The sequence below is a fragment of the Oncorhynchus nerka genome, unplaced genomic scaffold, assembly GCF_034236695.1.
Source record: "Oncorhynchus nerka isolate Pitt River unplaced genomic scaffold, Oner_Uvic_2.0 unplaced_scaffold_1298, whole genome shotgun sequence".
Lineage (NCBI taxonomy): Eukaryota > Metazoa > Chordata > Actinopteri > Salmoniformes > Salmonidae > Oncorhynchus > Oncorhynchus nerka.
This window is the reverse complement of record NW_027040045.1, coordinates 97501-118090: the sequence shown is the minus strand read 5'-3', so window position 1 is coordinate 118090 and position 20590 is coordinate 97501. Positions and strand designations below refer to the sequence as shown.

Genomic DNA, 20590 nt, shown 5'->3' with positions numbered 1-20590 from the left:
TTCCAGAGGCAGTTTGGAACTCGGTAGTTGCAACCGAGGACAGACAATTTTTACTTATTACACGTTTCAGCACTCGGCGGTCCCGTTCTGTGAGCTTGTGTGGCCTACCACTTCGCGGCTGAGCCGTTGTTGCTCCTAGACGTTTCCACTTCACAATAAACAGCACTTACAGTTGACCGGGGGACAGCTCTAGCAGGGCAGACATTTGACAAACTGACTTGTTGGAAAGGAGGCATGCTATGACGGTGTCACGTCGAAAGTCACTGAGTGCTTCAGTAAGGCCATTCTACTGCCCATGTTTGTCTATGGAGATTGCACGGTGTCCACATACTGCTGTATATATATATATAGTGTATGTTAGAGGCCAGATTTATTCTAATTATAGTATGAAAATGGCTGGCAGGGACCGACTTTAGAAAGTCATTTGTCTAAACGTTGAAATTTTGACATTCCAGTTGAATTCGTATTTTTATTTTCTGTTATCTGGTCTTCTGCTATGTTTGGGAGAAACTGGGTCAGGCAACTACAGGAATATGAGTTGACGGCTGGCTGAACGGTTTTCAGTTGTCCTTTTTATGGATTCGAGTGGTTTTCTGTCCACAGTGAGTTTCTATTTGTGTTTCAATTTGACAGACCAAAACACTGTAAATGTGTAGAAAGGGTCCCAGATACGTTGACCTCCATCCAGTCAGAGGTCGTAAGTTCTCGTCTCTCCTACATTATCCCCCCCCCCCCCCCGCATGTCTCCAGAGAAGCAGGTTTAAGTACAAATGCTGGATGATTGTGATGTGTGACCCCTTTCTCTTTCTCTCTCTGTCTGTCTGTCTCTCTCTGTCTCTCTCTCTCTCTCTCTCTCTCTCTCTCTCTCTCTGTCTCTGTCTCTCTGTCTCTCTCTGTCTCTCTCTCTGTCTGTCTCTCTCTCTCTCTCTCTCTCTCTCTGTCTCTCTGTCTCTCTCTGTCTCTCTCTCTCGCTCTCCTCTCTCTCCCTCTTTCTTCCTTCTCTCTCTCTCTCTCTTCCTTTTCTCTCTTCCTTCTCTCTCTCTCTTCTAGCTGAGTGTGGATCCTCAGTGACTGGCATGCAGGGAGTGCTGCTGTCTCCTAACTACCCAGGTTACTATGGGAACCACCACGAGTGTATCTACTCTATACAGACCCAGCCAGGCAAAGGCATCCAGCTCCGAGCACGAGACTTCAGACTGGAGGACGATGACATGCTCAAAGTGAGGGGGGCAAAGAGCGTGTGTGTGTGTGTGTGCTTGCATATGTTTGCATGCTTGCATATGGCATAAACTTAGTGGGAGGGAGGGAGGGAGGGAGGGAGGGAGGGAGGGAGGGAGGGAGGGAGATGGTTTCTTTAATTTAGATACAGGATACAGTATACAGGATACAGGATACAGGATACAGGATACAGTACCTTCAGAAAGTATTGACACCCCTTGACTTTTTCCACATGTTGTTGTGTTACAGTATTCCAGATGGTTTACATGTTGTTGTGTTCCAGTGTTCCAGATGGTTTACATGTTGTTGTGTTACAGATGGTTTACATGTTGTTGTGTTACAGTATTCCAGATGGTTTACATGTTGTTGTGTTCCAGTATTCCAGATGGTTTACATGTTGTTGTGTTACAGTATTACAGATGGTTTACATGTTGTTGTGTTCCAGTGTTCCAGATGGTTCACATGTTGTTGTGTTCCAGTGTTCCAGATGGTTTACATGTTGTTGTGTTCCAGTGTTCCAGATGGTTTACATGTTGTTGTGATACAGTATTCCAGATGGTTTACATGTTGTTGTGTTCCAGATGGTTTACATGTTGTTGTGTTACAGTATTCCAGATGGTTTACATGTTGTTGTGTTACAGTGTTCCAGATGGTTTACATGTTGTTGTGTTACAGTGTTCCAGATGGTTTACATGTTGTTGTGTTCCAGATGGTACACATGTTGTTGTGTTACAGTATTCCAGATGGTTTACATGTTGTTGTGTTACAGTATTCCAGATGGTTTACATGTTGTTGTGTTCCAGATGGTTTACATGTTGTTGTGTTACAGTATTGCAGATGGTTTACATGTTGTTGTGTTACAGTGTTCCAGATGGTTCACATGTTGTTGTGTTACAGTATTCCAGATGGTTTACATGTTGTTGTGTTACAGTATTCCAGATGGTTTACATGTTGTTGTGTTACAGTATTCCAGATGGTTTACATGTTGTTGTGTTACAGTATTCCAGATGGTTTACATGTTGTTGTGTTCCAGTATTCCAGATGGTTTACATGTTGTTGTGTTACAGTGTTCCAGATGGTTTACATGTTGTTGTCTTACAGTGTTCCAGATGGTTTACATGTTGTTGTGTTACAGTATTCCAGATGGTTTACATGTTGTTGTGTTCCAGATGGTTTACATGTTGTTGTGTTACAGTATTGCAGATGGTTTACATGTTGTTGTGTTACAGTGTTCCAGATGGTTCACATGTTGTTGTGTTACAGTATTCCAGATGGTTTACATGTTGTTGTGTTACAGTATTCCAGAATGTTTACATGTTGTTGTGTTACAGTATTCCAGATGGTTTACATGTTGTTGTGTTACAGTATTCCAGATGGTTTACATGTTGTTGTGTTCCAGTATTCCAGATGGTTTACATGTTGTTGTGTTACAGTGTTCCAGATGGTTTACATGTTGTTGTCTTACAGTGTTCCAGATGGTTTACATGTTGTTGTGTTACAGATGGTTTCCATGTTGTTGTGTTACAGTATTCCAGATGGTTTACATGTTGTTGTGTTACAGTATTCCAGATGGTTTACATGTTGTTGTGTTACAGTATTCCAGATGGTTCACATGTTGTTGTGTTACAGATGGTTTACATGTTGTTGTGTTACAGATGGTTTACATGTTGTTGTGTTACAGTATTCCAGATGGTTTACATGTTGTTGTGTTACAGTATTCCAGATGGTTTACATGTTGTTGTGTTCCAGATGGTTTACATGGTGTTGTGTTACAGTGTTCCAGATGGTTTACATGTTGTTGTGTTACAGTGTTCCAGATGGTTTACATGTTGTTGTGTTCCAGATGGTTTACATGTTGTTGTGTTACAGTGTTCCAGATCGTTTACATGTTGTTGTGTTCCAGTGTTACAGATGGTTTACATGTTGTTGTGTTACAGTGTTCCAGATGGTTTACATGTTGTTGTGTTCCAGATGGTTTACATGTTGTTGTGTTACAGTGTTCCAGATGGTTTACATGTTGTTGTGTTCCAGATGGTTTACATGTTGTTGTGTTACAGTATTCCAGATGGTTTACATGTTGTTGTGTTACAGTATTCCAGATGGTTTACATGTTGTTGTGTTACAGTGTTCCAGATGGTTTACATGTTGTTGTGTTCCAGATGGTTTACATGGTGTTGTGTTACAGTGTTCCAGATGGTTTACATGTTGTTGTGTTCCAGTATTCCAGATGGTTTACATGTTGTTGTGTTACAGTGTTCCAGATGGTTTACATGTTGTTGTGTTACAGTGTTCCAGATGGTTTACATGTTGTTGTGTTACAGTGTTCCAGATGGTTTACATGTTGTTGTGTTCCAGTGTTCCAGATGGTTTACATGTTGTTGTGTTACAGTGTTCCAGATGGTTTACATGTTGTTGTGTTACAGATGGTTTACATGTTGTTGTGTTCCAGTATTCCAGATGGTTTACATGTTGTTGTGTTCCAGTGTTCCAGATGGTTTACATGTTGTTGTGTTACAGATGGTTTACATGTTGTTGTGTTACAGTATTCCAGATGGTTTACATGTTGTTGTGTTACAGTATTCCAGATGGTTTACATGTTGTTGTGTTCCAGTGTTCCAGATGGTTTACATGTTGTTGTGTTACAGTGTTCCAGATGGTTTACATGTTGTTGTGTTACAGATGGTATACATGTTGTTGTGTTACAGTATTCCAGATGGTTTACATGTTGTTGTGTTCCAGATGCTTTACATGTTGTTGTGTTACAGTGTTCCAGATGGTTTACATGTTGTTGTGTTCCAGTATTCCAGATGGTTTACATGTTGTTGTGTTCCAGATGGTTTACATGGTGTTGTGTTACAGTGTTCCAGATGGTTTACATGTTGTTGTGTTCCAGTATTCCAGATGGTTTACATGTTGTTGTGTTCCAGTATTCCAGATGGTTTACATGTTGTTGTGTTCCAGTGTTCCAGATGGTTTACATGTTGTTGTGTTACAGTGTTCCAGATGGTTTACATGTTGTTGTGTTCCAGTATTCCAGATGGTTTACATGTTGTTGTGTTCCAGATGGTTTACATGGTGTTGTGTTACAGTATTCCAGATGGTTTACATGTTGTTGTGTTACAGTATTCCAGATGGTTTACATGTTGTTGTGTTCCAGTATTCCAGATGGTTTACATGTTGTTGTGTTCCAGATGGTTTACATGGTGTTGTGTTACAGTATTCCAGATGGTTTACATGTTGTTGTGTTCCAGTATTCCAGATGGTTTACATGTTGTTGTGTTCCAGATGGTTTACATGTTGTTGTGTTCCAGTATTCCAAATGGTTTACATGTTGTTGTGTTACAGTATTCCAGATGGTTTACATGTTGTTGTGTTACAGTATTCCAGATGGTTTACATGTTGTTGTGTTACAGTATTCCAGATGGTTTACATGTTGTTGTGTTACAGTATTCCAGATGGTTTACATGTTGTTGTGTTACAGTGTTCCAGATGGTTTACATGTTGTTGTGCTACAGATGGTTTACATGTTGTTGTGTTCCAGATGGTTTACATGTTGTTGTGTTACAGTGTTCCAGATGGTTTACATGTTGTTGTGTTCCAGATGGTTTACATGTTGTTGTGTTACAGTGTTCCAGATCGTTTACATGTTGTTGTGTTCCAGTGTTACAGATGGTTTACATGTTGTTGTGTTACAGTGTTCCAGATGGTTTACATGTTGTTGTGTTCCAGATGGTTTACATGTTGTTGTGTTACAGTGTTCCAGATGGTTTACATGTTGTTGTGTTCCAGATGGTTTACATGTTGTTGTGTTACAGTATTCCAGATGGTTTACATGTTGTTGTGTTACAGTATTCCAGATGGTTTACATGTTGTTGTGTTACAGTGTTCCAGATGGTTTACATGTTGTTGTGTTCCAGATGGTTTACATGGTGTTGTGTTACAGTGTTCCAGATGGTTTACATGTTGTTGTGTTCCAGTATTCCAGATGGTTTTACATGTTGTTGTGTTACAGTGTTCCAGATGGTTTACATGTTGTTGTGTTACAGTGTTCCAGATGGTTTACATGTTGTTGTGTTACAGTGTTCCAGATGGTTTACATGTTGTTGTGTTCCAGTGTTCCAGATGGTTTACATGTTGTTGTGTTACAGTGTTCCAGATGGTTTACATGTTGTTGTGTTACAGATGGTTTACATGTTGTTGTGTTCAGTATTCCAGATGGTTTACATGTTGTTGTGTTCCAGTGTTCCAGATGGTTTACATGTTGTTGTGTTACAGATGGTTTACATGTTGTTGTGTTACAGTATTCCAGATGGTTTACATGTTGTTGTGTTACAGTATTCCAGATGGTTTACATGTTGTTGTGTTCCAGTGTTCCAGATGGTTTACATGTTGTTGTGTTACAGTGTTCCAGATGGTTTACATGTTGTTGTGTTACAGATGGTTTACATGTTGTTGTGTTACAGTATTCCAGATGGTTTACATGTTGTTGTGTTCCAGATGCTTTACATGTTGTTGTGTTACAGTGTTCCAGATGGTTTACATGTTGTTGTGTTCCAGTATTCCAGATGGTTTACATGTTGTTGTGTTCCAGATGGTTTACATGGTGTTGTGTTACAGTGTTCCAGATGGTTTACATGTTGTTGTGTTCCAGTATTCCAGATGGTTTACATGTTGTTGTGTTCCAGTATTCCAGATGGTTTACATGTTGTTGTGTTCCAGTGTTCCAGATGGTTTACATGTTGTTGTGTTACAGTGTTCCAGATGGTTTACATGTTGTTGTGTTCCAGTATTCCAGATGGTTTACATGTTGTTGTGTTCCAGATGGTTTACATGGTGTTGTGTTACAGTATTCCAGATGGTTTACATGTTGTTGTGTTACAGTATTCCAGATGGTTTACATGTTGTTGTGTTCCAGTATTCCAGATGGTTTACATGTTGTTGTGTTCCAGATGGTTTACATGGTGTTGTGTTACAGTATTCCAGATGGTTTACATGTTGTTGTGTTCCAGTATTCCAGATGGTTTACATGTTGTTGTGTTCCAGATGGTTTACATGTTGTTGTGTTCCAGTATTCCAAATGGTTTACATGTTGTTGTGTTACAGTATTCCAGATGGTTTACATGTTGTTGTGTTACAGTATTCCAGATGGTTTACATGTTGTTGTGTTACAGTATTCCAGATGGTTTACATGTTGTTGTGTTACAGTATTCCAGATGGTTTACATGTTGTTGTGTTACAGTGTTCCAGATGGTTTACATGTTGTTGTGCTACAGATGGTTTACATGTTGTTGTGTTCCAGATGGTTTACATGTTGTTGTGTTCCAGTATTCCAGATGGTTTACATGTTGTTGTGTTACAGTGTTCCAGATGGTTTACATGTTGTTGTGTTACAGATGGTTTACATGTTGTTGTGTTACAGTGTTCCAGATGGTTTACATGTTGTTGTGTTACAGATGGTTTACATGTTGTTGTGTTACAGTGTTCCAGATGGTATACGTTGAGATGTTGTGTTACGGGCCTACGCACATTCCCCCATAATATCAAAGTGGAATTATGTTTTTTAGAAATTTTACAAGTGTATTAACAATTAGAAGTTGAAATGTCTTAGTCAATACGTTTTGAATGATTTTGTTATGACAAGCTTAAATAAATTCAGCAGTTAAACATGTGTTTATAATTAGTTGCATGGAGTCACTCTGTGTACCATAATAGTTTCATCTCTGTACCCCACACATACCATCAATTATCTGTAACGTCCCAAGTCAAGCAGTGAATTTGAAGCACAGATCCAACCACAAAGACCAGGAAGGTTTTCTACGGTTCACAAAAGAAGGGCACCTATTGGTACAGTAGATGGGTGAATAAGAAAAGCAGGCATTAAATAACCCTTTTGAGCATAGTGCAAAGATACAGGCATCCTTCCTAACTCAGTTGCTGGAGAGGAAGGAAACCGCTCCGGCATTTCACCATGAGGACAATGATGACATTAAATCAGTTACAGAGTTTAATGGCTGTGGAAAGGGAACCATCGTCAGTTGTCTATCTCTCCATTCTCTCTCTATCTCTCTCATTCTCTCTCTCTCTCTCTCTCTTTCTCTCTCTCTCTCTCTCTCTTTCTCTCTCTCTCTTTCTCTCTCTCTCTCTCTCTTTCTCTCTCTCTTTCTCTCTCTCTCTTTCTCTCTCTCTCATTCTCTCTCTCTCTTTCTCTCTCTCTTTCTCTCTCTCTCTCTCTCTCTCTCTCTCTCTCTATCTCTTTGTCTCCCCATCTCTCTCTGTAGGTGTTTGATGGCAATAGTAACCAGGCTCGTCTGTTGGGTGTTTTCTCTGGGACTGAGCTGCAGGAAAACACGCTCAACTCTACATCCAGCTCCATGTGGCTGGAGTTCGTCAGTAACGCAGACAACACCAGCAAGGGCTTTGAGCTACACTTTACCAGTGAGTAACATAGCCATTGCCCTCCGGTGTCGACCAATAATAGGCAGTGTACAAAGCAACAGCAGGTGTAGAGTATGGTGCAGTATGAATACTATGAAGCAGAATAGCTGAGCCGTTATATATTCTATAGCTCAAACCCTTTTGTTTCTCTGCCCCACCTTCCACCCATCTCCTCATGTCCCCTATCCCCTCGTCTTCTCTCTCTGTCCCTCCATCTTCTCTTTCTGTCCCCCCGTCTTCTCTCTTTGTCCCTCCGTCTTCTCTCTCTATCCCTCCGTCTTCTCTCTCTGTCCCCCGTCTTCTCTATTTGTCCCTCTGTCTTTTCTCTATATCCCTCCGTCTACTCTCTCCATCCCTCCGTCTTCTCTCTCTATCCCTCCGTCTTCTCTCTTTATCCCTCCGTCTTCTCTCTTTATCCCTCCGTCTTCTCTCTCTATCCCTCCGTCTTCTCTCTCTGTCCCCCGTCTTCTCTATTTGTCCCTCTGTCTTCTCTCTATATCCCTCCGTCTTCTCTCTCTATCCCTCCGTCTTCTCTCTTTATCCCTCCGTCTTCTCTCTTTATCCCTCCGTCTTCTCTCTCTATCCCTCCGTCTTCTCTCTGTCCCCCGTCTTCTCTATTTGTCCCTCTGTCTTCTCTCTATATCCCTCCGTCTTCTCTCTCTATCCCTCCGTCTTCTCTCTTTATCCCTCCGTCTTCTCTCTTTATCCCTCCGTCTTCTCTCTTTATCCCCCGTCTTCTCTCTTTATCCCTCCGTCTTATCTCTTTATCCCTCCGTCTTCTCTCTTTATCCCTCCGTCTTCTCTCTCTATCCCTCCGTCTTCTCTCTTTATCCCTCCGTCTTCTCTCTTTATCCCTCCGTCTTCTCTCTTTATCCCCCGTCTTCTCTCTTTATCCCTCCGTCTTCTCTCTTTATCCCTCTGTCTTCTCTCTCTATCCCTCCGTCTTCTCTCTCCATCCCTCTGTCTTCTCTCTTTATCTCCCCGTCTCCTCTCTTTATCCCTCTGTCTTCTCTCTTTATCCCTCCGTCTTCTCTCTTTATCCCTCCGTCTTCTCTCTTTATCTCCCCATCTTCTCTCTTTATCCCTCCGTCTTCTCTCTCTATCCCTCCGTCTTCTCTCTTTATCCCTCTGTCTTCTCTCTCTATCCCTCTGTCTTCTCTCTTTATCCCTCCGTCCTACAGGTTTTGAGCTGTTGAAGTGTGAGGACCCGGGTGTTCCTCAGTTTGGTTATAAGAGAGAAGATAAGGGTCACTTTGCTGGCAGCACCGTGTGTTATAGCTGTGACCCAGGATACACCTTGAAGGGACCCCAGATCCTGACCTGTTTGAGGGGGGAGAGGAGAGCCTGGGATAGCCCCCTGCCCTTATGTGTCGGTGAGTTTATATATCTGTGTGTGTGTGTGTGTGTGTGTGTGTGTGTGTGTGTGTGTGTGTGCAAGCGATCCGAAAAGCACATACCCTTCCATTATGGGTGGGCAACCAGAAAACTGACCTAAGTTTTAAGGCTACCATCTGACCTAAGATCAGTATTTAACCTCTCTAAGGTATATGGGACACTAGCGTCCCACCTGGCCAACATCCAGTGAGATGGCAGAGCGCCAAATTCAAAATACAGAAATACTCATTATAAAAATTCAGAAAAGCTAAAAATATTTTACATGGGTTTAAAGATGAACTTCTTGTGAATCCAACCACGGTGTCAGATTTCAAAAATGCTTTATGGCGAAAGAATACCTTACGATTATTTGAGAACATGGCCCAGTTGACACATTATTACAAACAGTAACCAGCCAAGTAGAAGAGTTGTACAAGTCAGAAATAGAGATATAATGAATCACTTACCTTTGATGATCTTCATATGTTTGCACTCAGAAGACATTCATTCATTCAATAAATGTTCCTTTTGTTCGATAAAGTCTCTCTTTATATCCAAAAACCTCTGTTTTGTTTGCACGTTTTCTTCAGTAATCCACAGGCTCATACACAGTCACAACAGGCAGACAAAAAAATCTAAATTGTATCCGTTAAGTTCATAGAATCTGGTGGTCTGTCTCCTCATGACTACATAATACCAGGGTATATCTGGTGGTCTGTCTCCTCATGGCTCAGCTACATAATACCAGGGTATATTTGGTGGTCTGTCTCCTCATGACTACATAATACCAGGGTATATCTGGTGGTCTGTCTCCTCAGCCACATAATACCAGGGTATATCTGGTGGTCTGTCTCCTCATGGCTACATAATACCAGGGTATATCTGGTGGTCTGTCTCCTCATGACTACATAATACCAGGGTATACCTGGTGGTCTGTCTCCTCATGACTACATAATACCAGGGTATATCTGGTGGTCTGTCTCCTCATGGCTACATAATACCAGGGTATATCTGGTGGTCTGTCTCCTCGTGGCTCCATAATACCAGGGTATATATGGTGGTCTGTCTCCTCGTGGCTCCATAATACCAGGGTATATATGGTGGTCTGTCTCCTCATGACTACATAATACCAGGGTATATCTGGTGGTCTGTCTCCTCATGGCTACATAATACCAGGGTATATCTGGTGGTCTGTCTCCCCATGACTATATAATACCAGGGTATATCTGGTGGTCTGTCTCCTCATGGCTCCATAATACCAAGGTATATATGGTGGTCTGTCTCCTCATGACTACATAATACCAGGGTATATCTGGTCTGTCTCCTCATGACTACATAATACCAGGGTATATCTGCTGGTCTGTTTCCTCATGACTGTGTCTGTGTGTCTGTGTGTCTCTGTGTGTCTGTGTGTCTCTGTGTGTCTGTGTGTCTCTGTGTGTCTGTATGTCTGTGTGTCTGTGTGTGTGTGTGTGTGTTACAGGAATTAAATTCCTCTATGTTTTAATACCCAATTAAAATTTAACACTCTGTCAATTCATAAGGATTTGTAAGACCCTTATCCTATAATAATGGACAGATCCCAGTCTTAAAGTCAAATAACAGCCTTTATTCACGAGAGTACTGAACACGATACAGTTTACCACAGGTTATAAACTGAAAATGACGTCATTAGTTCCAACACCACCCCGTGCCATCTCCGTTCCAGTACAAAGGCTGTATCTCAAGCCTTCCCACATCCATCTCCCTACCACTTCAATATAATTTACGAGTCAAGGTTTTCTCGTGTAGATAAGCATTCTAGCCAGTCTGAAGATATCGTTCATTCATTTCTACCAAGGAACAGACAGTCATTGTTCTAACTCTTGACCACATTCACACACATTATATTCAGTACTGGGATCAAGAAAGAAAACTCATACATATACAGCAACATAATAGTATTCTGATTAGTACATATACAGTAACATAACAGTATTCTGATTAGTACATATACACTAACATAATAGTATTCTGATTAGTACATATACACTAACATAACAGTATTCTGATTAGTCAGTCCTGATTGAAATGTATACATAATTAGTCATCATTGATAAAAATTCCCTTAACAGTGTCTGTGTGTCTCTGTGTTTCTCTGTGTGTCTCTGTGTGTGTCTCTGTGTGTGTCTTTGTTTCTGTCTCTTTGTGTCTATGTGGGTGTCTCTTTGTGTCTATGTGGGTGTCTCTTTGTGTCTGTGTGGGTGTGTGTTTGTTGGTTTGTCTCTCGTTGTCACTTCAGACCCGGCTTAGTGAGAGATACTGCATATGCTTTTTCCAATTCATCAACAAGATAGCGTGTGTGTGTGTGTGTGTGTGTGTGAAAAGGTTGTTCATGTATTATCGTGTTTAAACTCAGGGCTCTGAAGGATTCACTGCTTATTGAGCCGTGAAACTAGACCCGTCACTTCAACTACCCCTTACATCCCAAAAAACACACACACACACACACAGACACACGCACACACACACTCACATGCACATGTCCACGTGCACACTCACACGCACGCGCACACACCCCTGACCAACCTAACCTGACAACATGTGATTTGTGTCTTAAAACATGACAAGCCTGCCATTCCCCTTCATTTCCCAGCATACAACAGAATAAATGATAAACTACCCTTCATTTCCCAGCATACAACAGAATAAATTACTTCAATCCTAGCAGCAATATTACAGTTTTTTACAATCATTTTGTCACTAATTTCAGAATCTTGTGGTCATTTTTCAAAACTCCAGACACAAAACTCAAAACGGTCATCACTTGTAACACAGGCTGTCCAATGTTCAAAACATTGCATTGTGCATTCATATCTTTAAAGAAACCTTGCAGTTGCAGAATCATTGGTTCAAATAAGTAATTTATCATGAAAAACCATAGGAACATTAATTTAGATCACTCACACACAAGATACCGGTAGTTTCACTGTGTAGTTGTTCGGCAGGGTAGCCTAGTGGTTAGAGTGTTGGACTAATAACCGGAAGGTTGCAAGTTCAAACCCCCGAGCCGACAAGTTACAAATCTGTCGTTCTGCCCCTGAACAGGCAGTTAACCCACTGTTCCTAGGCCGTCATTGAAAATAAGAATTTGTTCTTAACTGACTTCCCTAGTTAAATAAAGGTAAAATAAATAAAAATAAATACAATCATTAAATATTGTAGTACAAAATATGTGATACGTGTTTCATTATGCTTCTACACGTAAATACATCACTGTAAAAGGACTAGTAGAGAGAAAACTACACACAGTGGAATCATTGAACAAACTGACATTTATTGATGAAATACAATTAAATCACAACGTAGGTTTGTTTGAATCAAAGCAAAAAATAATTAGCTAGAAAAAAATAAAAAAAACTACAGTAAAACTTCACTGCAGTGTTCCTCACCTGGCTTACTGTAAAACGTCACTGCAGTGTTCCTCACCTGGCTTACTGTAAAACATCACTGTAGTGTTCCTCACCTGGCTTACTGTAAAACATCACTGTAGTGTTCCTCACCTGGCTTACTGTAAAACATCACTGCAGTGTTCCTCACCTGGCTTACTGTAAAACATCACTGCAGTGTTCCTCACCTGGCTTACTGTAAAACATCACTGCAGTGTTCCTCACCTGGCTTACTGTAAAACATCACTGCAGTGTTCCTCACCTGGCTTACTGTAAAACATCACTGCAGTGTTCCTCACCTGGCTTACTGTAAAACATCACTGCAGTGTTCCTCACCTGGCTTACTGTAAAACATCACTGCAGTGTTCCTCACCTGGCTTACTGTAAAACATCACTGCAGTGTTCCTCACCTGGCTTACTGTAAAACATCACTGTAGTGTTCCTCACCTAGCTTACTGTAAAACATCACTGCAGTGTTCCTCACCTGGCTTACTGTAAAACATCACTGTAGTGTTCCTCACCTGGCTTACTGTAAAACATCACTGCAGTGTTCCTCACCTGGCTTACTGTAAAACATCACTGCAGTGTTCCTCACCTGGCTTACTGTAAAACATCACTGTAGTGTTCCTCACCTGGCTTACTGTAAAACATCACTGCAGTGTTCCTCACCTGGCTTACTGTAAAACCTCACTGCAGTGTTCCTCACCTGGCTTACTGTAAAACATCACTACAGTGTTCCTCACCTGGCTTACTGTAAAACATCACTACAGTGTTCCTTACCTGGCTTACTGTAAAACATCACTGCAGTGTTCCTCACCTGGCTTACTGTAAAACTTCACTGCAGTGTTCCTCACCTGGCTTACTGTAAAACATCACTGCAGTGTTCCTCACCTGGCTTACTGTAAAACATCACTGTAGTGTTCCTCACCTAGCTTACTGTAAAACATCACTGCAGTGTTCCTCACCTGGCTTACTGTAAAACATCACTGCAGTGTTCCTCACCTGGCTTACTGTAAAACTTCACTGCAGTGTTCCTCACCTGGCTTACTGTAAAACATCACTGCAGTGTTCCTCACCTGGCTTACTGTAAAACATCACTGTAGTGTTCCTCACCTAGCTTACTGTAAAACATCACTGCAGTGTTCCTCACCTGGCTTACTGTAAAACATCACTGCAGTGTTCCTCACCTGGCTTACTGTAAAACATCACTGCAGTGTTCCTCACCTGGCTTACTGTAAAACATCACTGCAGTGTGCCTCACCTGGCTTACTGTAAAACATCACTGCAGTGTTCCTCACCTGGCTTACTGTAAAACATCACTGCAGTGTGCCTCACCTGACTTACTGTAAAACATCACTGCTGTGTTCCTCACCTGGCTTACTGTAAAACATCACTGCAGTGTTCCTCACCTGGCTTACTGTAAAACATCACTGCAGTGTTCCTCACCTGGCTTACTGTAAAACATCACTGCTGTGTTCCTCACCTGGCTTACTGTAAAACATCACTGCAGTGTTCCTCACCTGGCTTACTGTAAAACATCACTGCAGTGTTCCTCACCTGGCTTACTGTAAAACATCACTGCAGTGTTCCTCACCTGGCTTACTGTAAAACATCACTGCAGTGTTCCTCACTTGGCTTACTGTAAAACATCACTGCAGTGTTCCTCACCTGGCTTACTGTAAAACATCACTTCTGTGTTCCTCACCTGGTTTACTGTGAAACATCACTGCAGTGTTCCTCGCCTGGCTTACTGTAAAACATCACTGCAGTGTTCCTCACCTGGCTTACTGTAAAACATCACTGCAGTGTTCCTCACCTGGCTTACTGTAAAACATCACTGCAGTGTTCCTCACCTGGCTTACTGTAAAACATCACTGCAGTGTTCCTCACCTGGCTTACTATAAAACATCACTGCAGTGTTCCTCACCTGGCTTACTGTAAAACATCACTGCAGTGTTCCTCACCTGGCTTACTGTAAAACATCACTGCAGTGTTCCTCACTTGGCTTACTGTAAAACATCACTGCAGTGTTCCTCACCTGGCTTACTGTAAAACATCACTTCTGTGTTCCTCACCTGGCTTACTGTAAAACATCACTGCAGTGTTCCTCACCTGGCTTACTGTAAAACATCACTGCAGTGTTCCTCACCTGGCTTACTGTAAAACATCACTGCAGTGTTCCTCACTTGGCTTACTGTAAAACATCACTGCAGTGTTCCTCACCTGGCTTACTGTAAAACATCACTTCTGTGTTCCTCACCTGGCTTACTGTAAAACATCACTGCAGTGTTCCTCACCTGGCTTACTGTAAAACATCACTGCAGTGTTCCTCACCTGGCTTTCTGTAAAAAGCAAAACAAAAGATCAATTACTATATTTCCATCTACCCTGTTTTGTGGATTTGGCCACTGGTTCTCATTTCATTAGCCAAACATCTTGGGAAGAATCTTCGGGTGAATCCAGGCCTGACACTGGTCTGCCATGATGTCATTGCATGCGTCATCCACGGCCTGGAGAAGGGTGGCTTGTTTGTGAGGGCGCCTATCATATACCTTCCACCTCCATGTGGAGAAAAATTCCTCAGTCAGGTTAAGGAAAGGAGAGTATGGGGGTAAGTACAGGGTGGTAAATTGTAGATGGGCCTGAAACCATTTGAGCATGGTGGAACCTGACATTATCCCACACAATGACATAGGTCATACCATCATCTCTACAGACCTGATTTAGCTCATCAAGGAAGGTTACAAGGAGAGCTGGATTATATGATCCAATACGTGGTCTGCATCCAACCACACCATCTTCCGATATAGCCACACACATGGTGATGTTGGCCCCACGTTGTCCAGGTATTTGGATGGTCGCCCGCTGGCCAATGAAATTCCGACCTCTCCTCCTCGTCTTGGCCAGGTTGAAGCCTGCCTCATCCAAAAAGAGGAATTTGTGATGGTTTCCTTCAGCATCCAGCTCCATCACCCTCTAAAAATGCATTTTGGAGAATTACTGATTACAATGATGTAGAATTTTGGGGGGAATTTTTCACAACAGGCATCTTGAAACTGAACATACCTGAACATACCTAAACATACCTGAACATACCTGAACATACTCAGTCCTCGGTCGCTTCACTCTGTCTGCATTTCTTTCAGAAGGCCCACGGTATCGCTGTTTTAGAGACACCTGGTGCCTTTTCAGCATGTGTGCAATAGTCGGCAAACTGATGGCTTCCACATTGTTGAACATGTCGTCACTGTCCAAGATGTGCTGCCGAATTTCTGTGAGGTGAATACCATCTCTGTCCCGAACCAAATTGACCACATCCCGCTCTTGTTGGTCAGTCAGAATGTTGCCTCTGCCTCCCCTATTTGGCCAAGTCTCAATTCTGCAAGGAACATTACAGTAAGAACACATTTAGTCACATCACCTACTCTGTGGTACACATTGTCATGCAGTATACAGTCATTTGACAGTTGAGAGTAGCCTAATGTTTAGTGCATGCTGAAGACTTACCGGTTCTCATTGCGGAAAGTTCTGATGATTGAGGCCACGGTTGATCCTCTGAGATTTGGTTGAATCATTGTTGCTGCCTCAGTCATTGTCGTGCCATGATTTACGACATGGTCTACAACAATTGCTCGGATTTCATTGGACGCTCTTTGCTGTGGCTTCCGCTGTCTTGGTCCGTGGCCTTGTCCTCTACCACGTTCCCCCTACACCTCTCAAACGAGGTCCACGACCACCTCTCAGAAGGGGTTCTTGGTCCGTGGCCTTGTCCTCTACCACGTTCCCCCTACACCTCTCAAACGAGGCCCACGACCACCTCTCAGAAGAGGCATTGTCCCCTGCCATTCCTTTGACCACCATTTCTTCCTCGTCTTCCTCCTCCCACTGCTTGACCTCTATTGTGACCTGGATCACCTGCCGGCTCCATGTTATCGCTAGGTTGTTGTAGGTGGATACCACTATATACTCATACCATAATGTGAAAGAATTCATCAGTAACGAGTTGGAAAAGCAATTGCAAGGGCCTGAATACATATGCCCTCACCGGCCACTTTATTAGGTACACCTGCGTGTTAATGCAAAAGCCTGCTCCTTCAAACAGCGAATCATGTGGCTGCCTGCAACTCAATATATAGAATAGAGAGCTTTAGTTGTTGTTCGACCAAACATTAGAACAGGCAAGATGCGTAATCTAAGCAACTTTAACCGTGGTATGATTGTTGATGCCACACATGGTGATCCCAGCATCTCAGAAACAGCTGCCTTCCTGGGATTTTTACTCACTACATTCTCTAGAGTTTACAGAGAATGGTGCGATAAACAAAACACATTCAGTGAGCGGCAGTTCTGTGGACAAAAACACCTTGTTAATGAGAGAGGTCAGGGGAGAATGTCCACACTCATTCAAGCTAACAGAAATTCTCAAAAAACAGCCATTTAAAACAGTGGTGTGCAGAAGGGCATCTCTTGACGTACAACACAGTGAATAATTCAGGCTGTTGTGGAGGCAAAAGTGGGTCCTAGCCAGTACTAGATAGGTGTACCTAATAAAGTGGCCGGTGAGTGTACAGTAATGTCAAATCTGAAAACACGGTCTGGAAAAGTGGTACATGGGACCATAGAAACAGTGTCTGATGAAGAATGATGATGAAACATTACATCCATAGATAATGTCGTCCAATTGGTTCATGTTCCACGGTAATTGGTGTCAATGGATCTCGTTATCCTGAAACTTTCATGATCTAAACATGGAATATTGTTGGTCAGTTTCCATAAAACTATACATTAAGAGTAACCAAATCAAATCAAATGTATTTATAAAGCCCTTCGTACATCAGCTGATATCTCAAAGTGCTGTACAGAAACCCAGCCTAAAACCCCAAACAGCAAGCAATGCAGGTGTAGAAGCACGGTGGCTAGAAAGGCCAAAACCTAGGAAGAAACCTAGAGAGGAACCAGGCTATGAGGGGTGGCCAGTCCTCTTCTGGCTGGGCCGGGTGGTGATTATAACAGAACATGGCCAAGATGTTCAAATGTTCATAAATGACCAGCATGGTCAAATAATAATAATCACAGGCAGAACAGTTGAAACTGGAGCAACAGCATGACCAGGTGGACTGGGGACAGCAAGGAGTCATCATGTCAGGTTGTCCTGAGGCATGGTCCTAGGGCTCAGGTCCTCCGAGAGAGAGAGAGAAAGAAAGAGAGAAAGAGAGAATTAGAGAGAACATACTTAAATTCACACAGGACACCGAATAGGACAGGAGAAGTACTCCAGATATAATAAACTGACCCTAGCCCCCCGACACATAAACTGCTGCAGCATAAATACTGGAGGCTGAGACAGGAGTGGTCAGGAGACACTGTGGTCCCATCCGATGACACCCCCGGACAGGGCCAAACAGGAAGGATATAACCCCACCCACTTTGCCAAAGCACAGCCCCCACACCACTAGAGGGATATCTTCAACCACCAACTTACCATCCTGAGACCATCCTGAGAGAAGGCAGAGTATGGCCCACAAAGATCTCCGCCACGGCACAACCCAAGGGGGCTTACATGAAAGAGCCCCAGTAGCCAGTGACTCAGCCCCTGTAATAGGGTTAGAGGCAGAGAATCCCAGTGGAAAGAGGGGAACCGGCCAGGCAGAGACAGCAAGGGCGGTTCGTTGCTCCAGAGCCTTTCCGTTCACCTTCCCACTCCTGGGCCAGACTACACTCAATCATATGACCCACTGAAGAGATGAGTCTTCAGTAAAGACTTAAAGGTTGTGACCGAGTTTGTGTCTCTCACATGGGTAGGCAGACCATTCCATAAAAATTGAGCTCTATAGGAGAAAGCCCTGACTCCAACGGTTTGCTTAAAAATTCTAGGGACAATTAGGAGGCCTGCGTCTTGTGACCGTAGCGTACGTGTAGGTATGTACGGCAGGACCAAAGAACGCAACAGTTACTTATCATTTTGATCGGTTGTATCAATTGATAGTTAGATCATTGTAATGAAATGAATAGACAGTCATCTCAGATGTAATGTGTGAACTGCATTTTGAAATGGTAATACTTTGATGTTAACCTCTTAAGTCGACCCTCTAATTTTTTGAACATTCTGTTAAAAATCGCGCAACATTTCAGCGCCCTGCTACTCATGCCAGGAATATAGTATATGCATTTGCTTAGTCTGTGTGGATAGAAAACACTCAGACGTTTATAAAACTGGTTAAATCACTGCTGTGGCTTTACCAGAACGGCATTTACATCGAAAAGCACAGGAAAAACTGATCACTGAAAATGGGAAAATATATCCATGCGCTACTTGAACCCATTGATAAAGGTGAACCACAATTAATTGACTGAGGTTGCAGTACCTACAGCTTCCACACGGTGTCTAGAGTCTTGTCATTTCCCTTCGAGTTTTTTCTTGGTCAAACACATGCAGGGCACCGTATCTCCTCAGGTCTAGGACCGGATATTTTCGTTGAGTTTCTAGCCGGACATTTTTCCAGACGGACAGCTAATGATCTTTACATCGCCTCCTGATGAATTGTATCGCTTATTAACGTTTACTAATACCTAAAGTTGCATTACAAACGTATTTCGAAGTGTTTTGTGAAAGTTTATCGTCGACTTTTTGAATTTTAAAAAATGACGTTACGTTTTGAAACAATGTTTTTTTCGTTTATCACACAGTCTACATATAACGATATCTAGGCTTTATATGGACCGATTTAATCTAAATAAAGACCCAAATAGTGTTTATGGGACATCTAGGAGTGCCAACAAAGAAGATGGTGAAAGGTAATTAATGTTTTCTATTTTATTGTGCGGTTTGTGTAACGCCGAAATGCTAATTATTTTGTTTACGTCCCCTGCGGGTCTTTTGGGGTGTTACATGCTATCAGATAATAGCTTCTCATGCTTTCGCCGAAAAGCATTTTAAAAATTTGACTTGTTGCCTGGATTCACAACGAGTGTAGCTTTAATTCGATACCCTGCATGTGTATTTTAATGAACTTTGAGTTTGAACTAATACTATTAGCATTTAGCGTAGCGCATTTGCATTTCCAGAGCTCTAGTTGGGACGCAAGCGTCCCGAGTAGAAGCAAGAGTTTAAGTTGTGTCATTTTGAACAGGTGATTTTAGTTACATGAACAAATGATCTTAGCTTTACGTGTTTTGTCTACAAAGCAATTGGGAAAAAAAGTTTCCAGAGTTTAGAAAAAAATAGCATTTTAAAAGTTTAGAAAAATTGACATCAGGATTCTCAAAGTGATCTGTAACAACCAAAAATATTCCCTGAAGTAGCAATACTACAAATCACCCACCTGACTGAAGCTTCCATTATTACCCGAATCATCAGTCATATTCCAACCTCTTTGTTAAGTACTTGTAGTTATATATATACAGTGCCTTGCGAAAGTATTCGGCCCCCTTGAACTTTGCGACCTTTTGCCACATTTCAGGCTTCAAACATAAAGATATAAAACTGTATTTTTTTTGTGAAGAATCAACAACAAGTGGGACACAATCATGAAGTGGAACGACATTTATTGGATATTTCAAACTTTTTTAACAAATCAAAGACTGAAAAATTGGGCGTGCAAAATTATTCAGCTCCTTTCCAATGTTGACCTAAATGACTAATGATGATAAATACAATCCACCTGTGTGTAATCAAGTCTCCGTATAAATGCACCTGCACTGTGATAGTCTCAGAGGTCCATTAAAAGCGCAGAGAGCATCATGAAGAACAAGGAACACACCAGGCAGGTCCGAGATACTGTTGTGAAGAAGTTTAAAGCCGGATTTGGATACAAAAAGATTTCCCAAGCTTTAAACATCCCAAGGAGCACTGTGCAAGCGATAATATTGAAATGGAAGGAGTATCAGACCACTGCAAATATACCAAGACCTGGCCGTCCCTCTAAACTTTCAGCTCATACAAGGAGAAGACTGATCAGAGATGCAGCCAAGAGGCCCATGATCACTCTGGATGAACTGCAGAGATCTACAGCTGAGGTGGGAGACTCTGTCCATAGGACAACAATCAGTCGTATATTGCACAAATCTGGCCTTTATGGAAGAGTGGCAAGAAGAAAGCCATTTCTTAAAGATATCCATAAAAAGTGTAGTTTAAA

General features: G+C 42.0%; 1 protein-coding gene across 1 annotated transcript in view; it reads left to right on the top strand.

Annotated features, from left to right (window-relative positions):
• The window catches only part of LOC115124127 (CUB and sushi domain-containing protein 2), a gene marked incomplete at both ends in the record, with an annotated part of 130816 nt that overhangs the window by 22129 nt on the left and 88097 nt on the right, over window positions 1-20590 (top strand). Inside the window, 3 exons of the mRNA XM_065015731.1 lie at window positions 1051-1220; window positions 7497-7653; window positions 8835-9026. Coding sequence (XP_064871803.1) covers window positions 1051-1220; window positions 7497-7653; window positions 8835-9026 — 519 coding nt within the window. The remainder of the gene's footprint in view (window positions 1-1050; window positions 1221-7496; window positions 7654-8834; window positions 9027-20590) is intronic.